The 7,830-nt window shown below is 30.8% G+C and overlaps 1 protein-coding gene across 1 annotated transcript; it reads right to left on the minus strand.

The window, feature by feature from the left end:
- Nucleotides 1-220: 220 nt before the first annotated feature.
- On the minus strand, nt 221-2,769 carry LOC149579574 (cinnamoyl-CoA reductase 1-like). The gene is made up of 3 exons (XM_089802213.1): nt 2,409-2,769; nt 2,084-2,205; nt 221-277 (listed from the first exon to the last, which is right to left on the minus strand). The coding sequence occupies exons 1-3, from the start codon at nt 2,767-2,769 to the stop codon at nt 221-223; spliced, it is 540 nt and encodes a 179-aa protein (XP_089658339.1).
- Nucleotides 2,770-7,830: the final 5,061 nt, after the last annotated feature.

Below are 7,830 nucleotides of genomic sequence, written 5' to 3' on the forward strand. Positions count from 1 at the left end.
TTATCATACTGATTTTGAGGAAGATGATTATAAATGATGGTTGTGTCATCATAAATGCCCTACCGGTTAAGTCCTGGCCAACTTTTGGTACTTGCAATAGCATAGAAAAGGTATGAAGTCATAAAAGTAGTCATTTTCTTGAAGTCCCATGAGCTGTCTATGCAGTGAGTCACTGATAATTTCAGCCCAATCAATGTATTGTTTTCCTTCATAGACCATATTAGTGAATAGAAACATCCAACCTTTGAACTCGTGTGAATCCCGAAGACAGACGATCCTGCTCAACAAAGTTACCATATTCGCCACATCTTCTTTCAGTGATGATCTGTGAATGGATTTGCCTAGTTGAGACTTTCCTCTTCTTGGTTGGAAGAACCATGATCTTGCCACAGTATTTAAACATTGAGTTTGATTGGCAGTAAAATATTCCTTGGCAGTTCTTAGATTAATGCTGGCATATTGCATCCTAGTGGGCAATCGAAAAATGATAGCAATAGAGGCAGGGTCCAGACGGACAATTGCTTCATTGTTCGGTGAAAGAACTTCTCTAGTGTTGGGATGATAAGCCTTCATGCATTCCAACACTAATTTTGGGCACTGTATAGAAATGGGATGTCTGCCTGCTTGAGCCAAGCCACTTTCCAATATCTTTCTAGCTAATGGAGTCTTTTCTTCATTCACAAGAGATGACCAGAAGTCTTGAAGGAAAATGTTTCCTAAAATGGTATCACCGATATCTAGAAGCATACTTCTTAAAACAGGAGCATAATCGGGCCTCTGATACTTGTACTTCATGGTTTGATTTCCAATCCTTTTCTCAAATATGCCAAGTTACAAAGAAAATGAGAATGGTGATTCGAACTTGGGTTTCTTAATGAGTGAAGCTTCCAAAGCTGTAGGTCAGGAAAGAGTATTTCATTTTGTCAAATGTTTTGCCAACACTCTGTATGTTCAGTTTATGTTCACCACCCTTTTAATTTTGGCATTGTATCAAACAAGTCAAGAGAAAATTTCAAAAATTTTGAACATCTTCCATAACTTGACCATGAACCTGGCAATAAATTATTTAAAATTTCTTTAGATTCAAGGCTCTCACCATCTCAAAGCCGTAGTCCTGTCATGCTTTCCTCCCGTTTGGGATTATGAACTGGACAACCACCTTCCACCAATCAAGCTATGGCACCAATGTTATCATTTATTTTGGGCATTATATCAAACAGATTAAGAGCAATCTCAAGTATGTGAAACATTCCATCATGAAATCTCTTAAAGAAGCCTTTGCTATTGAAATTTTCAAGGTTGAGATCGGGTGATAGAATGAACAAGTGATACAAATACTTCAAGAAACCGCAGGCTCAGTTTGCTTTGCTTTAGACTATCTTTGCCCTGCTAATTTAAAGACAATAACGCATTCCTTTATGCATTTTGCAGTAATATGAAAATCTATTGTGAATGCATTATATGAAGTCACGTTATCAGCGGTGTGCAGCAATCAAAGGAGTGTGCAGTGATCAAAGGAGAAGTTGAAAGCGTTTGTATTCACCTAATGCAATATACGAGAGATCATTTATCTTATTTGTGTGGATAAGAATAGAAATCTCTTTGAATAGGTTCGCAGCACTTGAAAAAGAAAACAAACTTTGTCTAGGGTAATATATGATAATGGTTATTATGTTATCATGGTCGTAGTTTTCATAGTGAAGCCGAGTTGGTTATGAATTGCCCATTATCCACAAAAAATGTCGGTAGCTTCACTTCTTCCAGCTCAAAAAATGTTTTCCATCCTGGAGGAAAGCCGCAGTTTGAGAATTAGTTACAAACATGGTATGAGGTGGCATGCATTTGATTGCTTCTTTAAAAATGTTCTTTTCTTCATAGAACGTGGCTCGTCTTCCTCCATAGTTGTGAAGTAACTTGTTAACTCCTTAGACATTGTGAGAAGTTCATTTGTATCTGTAACACGAAACCAACCATTTCTACAAGCATTCTTGACAGATAGCATAAGTACCATTATTGCTGGCTGAAGTCGAGTGTCCTTTTTCCTTTCAAAATCCTATTTCACTAATTGAAGTAAATCATGTACCATAGCTGGAACTTGATTATAGACAACTGCAGAATCGATTTCCCTCTGTATTACTTTCTCCATGCCTGGATTGGAAAATTCATATAGCTTGCCAGTATTGGAGAAGATGAGGAGAGCCACCTCTGCATCACATTTGGTATTATTGGCATTTCTTCAAACCTTTGGTGTACTACTACCACTGTCCCAAGTTTCTTATGATCTATCACTTGTATTGCTTAATGAGCTGGATAATTTATCATTATCGTTGCACTCACTCTAGGTATCAGCACTGGTATCCCTGAGATCAAAATCATTTCCATCACTTTCTTCTCCTAGTGATACTCACTTCCTGTGGATACTTTTGTGTTCGGCCACAACTTTGTTGGAAATGGGTATTGTGGGAGCGTCTGTGCTAACATATCCATGAGGTCTCCTTTGTGAAAGCTTCCCTCTGCACACCAATATCGACCATAGGCAGACGGAGTCTTGTAGAGAAATATATACGCTCTCGCCACATCTCTCACATCCACATAAATGTGTATTGCATGAACATATGTCTTGGATGACCCAGTTAAGTATTTCAAAACATGAGCAGTGCTTCCATTAATATCGGGCTGGAGAAAAGGACTTGATACAATACAGGGATGGATTCTTATCAATACAATGCAATATACTGACACTGATTTCTCTTGCCATAGTCTTTGCATAGCAATACCAATTCAACATATGGGTCAATCACCACCTTATTTTGGGTTTGTTGGTAAACAGATTTCCAAAATCCATCAGTATGTTACTTTTCTTCTGTAACCTTCAATATGCCTTCTATCTGGGTACCCACATTGAAGAGGTTAAGAAAAACATGTTTTTGGACGTTATCATTAACCTTTTGAGAGGTTAATGGTTAGGAAAAACGTGTTTTTGGAGGTTATCATTAACCTTTTGAGAGGTTAATGGTTAGGAAAAATGTGTTTTTGGAGGTTATCATTAACCTTTTGAGAGGTTAATGGTTAGGAAACATGTGTTTTTGGGTCTCTCCATTAACCTACAATAACTTGAGGCTCAAAAGTCAGATTTTAAAAATTTCAAGTGCTGTGCAGACTTGGGAACGAGCCAATGACATGAAGATTTAGAAACTCACAAGAATTCAAAAATAACATGGCCATTTTAAAACTTAAAATCAGGCGAGTTTCAAAAATTAATCATGGCTTACAAAATTGAAGCAAATTTTATACCCGGGCAACATGTTGTAATACTAGATTGTTTTATTTTAGTTTTCTTATCATGTTTTATGATTAGCGGTGGTGGATTACCAGAACTGAATAATTATATTTTATATTTAGTTAACATATGTGTTGAGTTACTTTAGTACTATTTATTTCAGTTATTTCATGATTTTTTTCGATGATGATATATATGTTCATTTAGTGATTTTTAGTTATTTAATGATGTTAGTTAGACAAATGATTGTTATGTAGATTCTATGGATACTTACCCCATACTTGCATGCATATAGTGTGCATGTATTTTTTCTTTATGTTTGAAGTTTTCGATGTGGTTGAGGAAGGGAGCCATAGTCACCTGCTAGTCAAGATCTACATGATGAACCACTTCCTACCATTGCATATTTAGTTTATAATATTGTGTTTATACATGCATGGATATTATGCAGATTGCAGGTACCAAGTATCGACTTCCCTGAATTGCCAGGATGAGCATACCCTATCACAGTATTCCAATGTTACAAGTGGGGAGATAAATTTTGACTCCAAGTCCTAAACCCTAAGCCAATTGTCCTAGAAAGTAGGAAAAGTATATGAGTTAGTTTACCTATCCGAATTTGTTAAGTGATGTGAATTCATGATTTTAACCCTAAAATTTCATTTTTTCCTATGTCTTCAGTTGAGTTGTCATATTTAATGATTTAATTTAATGGAAAATTTAAAAAGAAATTTGATATTTAATTATATTTAATTAATTGAGAAATTAATTAAATAAAAGAATTAAATTTAAAATTTTTATTAAAGTTCTATTTTTGAAATATTTATAATTATTTAGGGGTTTTATTTTAATAATAAAATCTAAATAATGTTAAATTAATTAAGTTAATAAATATATTATTAAAAATATCTTGTAAATTACTTAAATAAAAGAATAAAATTTAGAGATAAAGTTATAGTTCGAATTTTGACGTATTTATAATTAATTAATTTAATAATTATTTATTTTTATATATAAACTCTAAATGATATTATTAGTTAAATTAATAAATATGATATTAAAAATGTCTTATGATTAATTAAAGCGAGAAAGAAAATTAATTTAAAAGAGATATTTTAATTGCTTAAAGTTGTTGCATGAAAGTGCATATAGAAAATTAATATTTAATTATATTTAATTAATTGAAACATTAATTAAATAAAAAATTAAATTTAAAAGATTAAATTAAAGCTCTAATTTTAGCATATTTATATTTATTTAATCTAATTATTATTATTTAAGAGTTTTATTTTAATAAACTCTAAATAATATTATTAGTTGAGTAATAAATATTATTTGATTAAAAAGAAAATACTAAAATATGTGAATATTTGATTAATTTAAAAGTAATTAAATTTATGCTTTAAATAAAAAGTCTAAAATTAGAGGTCTAAATTTAGAAAATTGGTTAAAGAAATATTAGAATATGGTGTTGTTAAATTAATTAAATATGTACTTAGTTTAAAATATTTATTTTCAAAATCTATTTTAAGAAGTTGGATAAAAATAGAATTAAAATATTAAAAGATTAAAGATTTAATATTATTTTATTCTGATTATTTAATTAATTATGATTATTTTAGAGTTGCATTTAAATAATGAGTTTTAATTATTCTTATTAATTTAAATAATAAACTATGCTTTAAATAGTGCTTAAACTAATTAATAAGTGAAGGAAAAGAAAATATAAAAGAATATTTTAATTAAAAAGTTCTTTAAATGTGCATGAAAGAATTAAATTTAAAATATTTGATTAAAGTTCTAATTTAGGTGTATTTATAAAAATTAAATTTAATAATAATTTATTTAGGAGTTTTATTTTTAATAAACTCTAAATAATATTATTAGTTAAATTAATAACTACTATATTAAAAATGTCACATGATTTAATAAGGGAGAGAAAGTTTTAATTTAATAAATTTTATTTTAATTAAATTGCATAAAGTGTGTGCATGAAAATTAAAATATAGTAATTAAAGACATGTTTCTCTCATTATTGCATGATCAAAACTTTGATTTGGAGGGAAAAAAAAAATTATTAAGGAAATTATAACTCATTCCTAGATACACAGGTTTTTTTGAAGGAAAAGGAAGATTCTTGCATATTTGTGTGTTCATTGTTTTGGCATCAGATCCGGGTAGGATCTTGTGAGTTTGTGCAATAGTTGCTCATTATTCAAATTCTCATCTTCTTCATTTCTATTATGTTTCTATTTTCAAAAGTTCTCTGGGTTGAAACTCTTGTTTGAGAAAATTGATTTCCATTATAGAATTGCCTATGATTTAATCTAAAAACTTTTAGTAAATATTGATATTTAGAGTTTTCAAAACCTAATGAATTATAAAATTCACTTTTTTATGTGCTTTATATGTCACATGTGATTTACTAATGTTGAGTTTTTTGGATTTGACTTAGGTTTGGCTAGTCAGGATGTTTACCAAAGGCTTGGGAGTTCTATTTTGTGATGTCATGATGATGTTTTGATCTTAATCTTTTATATTGAACCATGGTAACATGTCTGGTATTCTCTATGATGTGTGTTGATCAATTGACTGTTATTTCTATTTAGTGTTCTTGTGTGAAATCGAGGTGAATGATGTGACCCATCTGATATCATCTAATATAACTTTCGAGTCTTCAATGAGTTATTTTTGGATTACTTTCCAGTTGTTTATATAGGACTGAGGTGTTTGTAAGATTTGTTCTTGGTGATGTCATGTTATGACATGTTTGACTTAACCATTTTGAGTCTTTGATTATTTTTTTTGAGATACTTTCCAATTGTTTGTAAAGAACTGATGGGTTATTGTGAATGTAGTGCCTACCCTCGTTCACATCTTTTCTAGACATATTGTTGCTAGTATTATTAGACTATCATGGACTAGTTTTATGTAGATGATTAGTGGTATTATTTTAACACTATCAGACAGTATGTTATGGATTCAGTGGTTATGTGACGAGATCATTTAGACTTTACATTTCATGCATACATGATGATCATTATATTGTTTTCAGTTATTGTTGATGATTAGTTAGATGGTTTATTATCTCATGTGTTTTATTATGGATACTTACCCCATACTTGCATGTGTATGGTGTGCGTGTTTTCTTATTGTATGGAATTTCTGATGTGGTTAAGGAAGGGAGTTGTAGTCACTTGCTTAGTCAAGATCTACACGATGCACCACTTCCTGCCATTGTCTGTTTAGCTTAGCATTATATATTGTACGTACATGCATGGTTTTCCTATAGGTTGCAGGTATCGGGTATCGACTTCCTTGAATTGCCAGGATGAGCGTACCCTATTATACTATCTCAATGATAAGAGAAGGGAGATAAATTTTCAAGTCCAAATCTCAAACCTTTAAGCCAATTGTCCTAGTGAGGTAGGACAAGTATCTGGATATTTTACCTATCGAATGCGTCGGATGACATAATTCATGATTTTTAACCCTTTAGATTGAGTTTGTGTGATTTGCTCTATGATGGGTTTTCATATTTTATCTTGGAGGTCTATCGTGAATTTTCTATTAATTAAGTCTTAATAAATAGATTTAATTAATAAATTAATTATTTGAGAAAATTAATATAAAATATCATGTTATTTGATATTTTGATTATAATTAGTTAAATGGGAATAAATTGAAGAAAAAGAAATAAATAAAAGAAAAATAGAAAATTTAAAATTAATAATAATAAAGTAATAAATAAATAATAATAATAAAAGTTATAAGAATTAAAATGAAAGTTATAAATATTTAAATATAAATTATATAAAAGTGAATTGGAGTTAGAAGCTTCCATGGGAGTTAACGCACTTTTCTATTTCTCAAGTGTCAACAACACGAGGGTTAGTGCATCAATTAAGCACATGGTGTCTACAACCCTATGGCTCATCTTGAAGGTTCAAAAAGACCCATGCTTAGTTGGTGACACCTTCCAGCTATTTCTAAAAGCATTCTATATGTTTCCTGAAAGCTCTTTATATTTAGGCATTCCTAGAAGCTTAGACATAGCGTTGGGAGTGCAATTGGAGCATTGGAGGATTCGAGAACTCTAAAGAAGGGAGGAGCTTGCTTTGCGAGTTTTTTGAGGAAGAGCGATTTAGCATCAGAATCCAGGTAGATTCTTGTGATTTTACTTATGCTATTTTCGCATCATGCATTCCCTGTCTTCTTCATGTCTTCCATATGTCTTCTGAGGAATTTCATATTTTATTGTGCATTCTCAATGTGGGTAGATTAATTTATTTGAGAATTTTATATGCATAGATCTGAAAAGAACACGGGGCTAGGGTTGAGATTCATAGTCAAACCCATTAGATTGATTATTGGAAATTTTGGAGATCAAAGGTCTATGGAGGAATTCTGAAAATTGAAGTTTGTATTGATATATTGTCAATTTTCTTACACACACACACACACACACATATATATATGTGCTCATATACTATGATATTTTTAATTTTGCACATATATAGATATATATACATACATACATACATACATAC

Source organism: Cupressus sempervirens, chromosome 1, assembly GCF_028749045.1.
Source record: "Cupressus sempervirens isolate cs-2001-9-10 chromosome 1, ASM2874904v1, whole genome shotgun sequence".
In the NCBI taxonomy this organism is placed as follows: Eukaryota; Viridiplantae; Streptophyta; class Pinopsida; order Cupressales; family Cupressaceae; genus Cupressus; species Cupressus sempervirens.

Excerpts from the sequence above, each read along its gene's own strand:
- LOC149579574 (XM_089802213.1), bottom strand. The coding sequence starts at position 2,769 with ATGCAAAGACTATGGCAAGAGAAATCAGTGTCAGTATATTGCATTGTA. Across the intron at positions 2,206-2,408 it reads CACAAAAGTATCCACAGGAA|AGGTGGCTCTCCTCATCTTC; the intron begins GTGAGTATCACT and ends AATGTGATGCAG. Across the intron at positions 278-2,083 it reads ATAATCAAGTTCCAGCTATG|GATCGTCTGTCTTCGGGATT; the intron begins GTACATGATTTA and ends TTTGTTGAGCAG.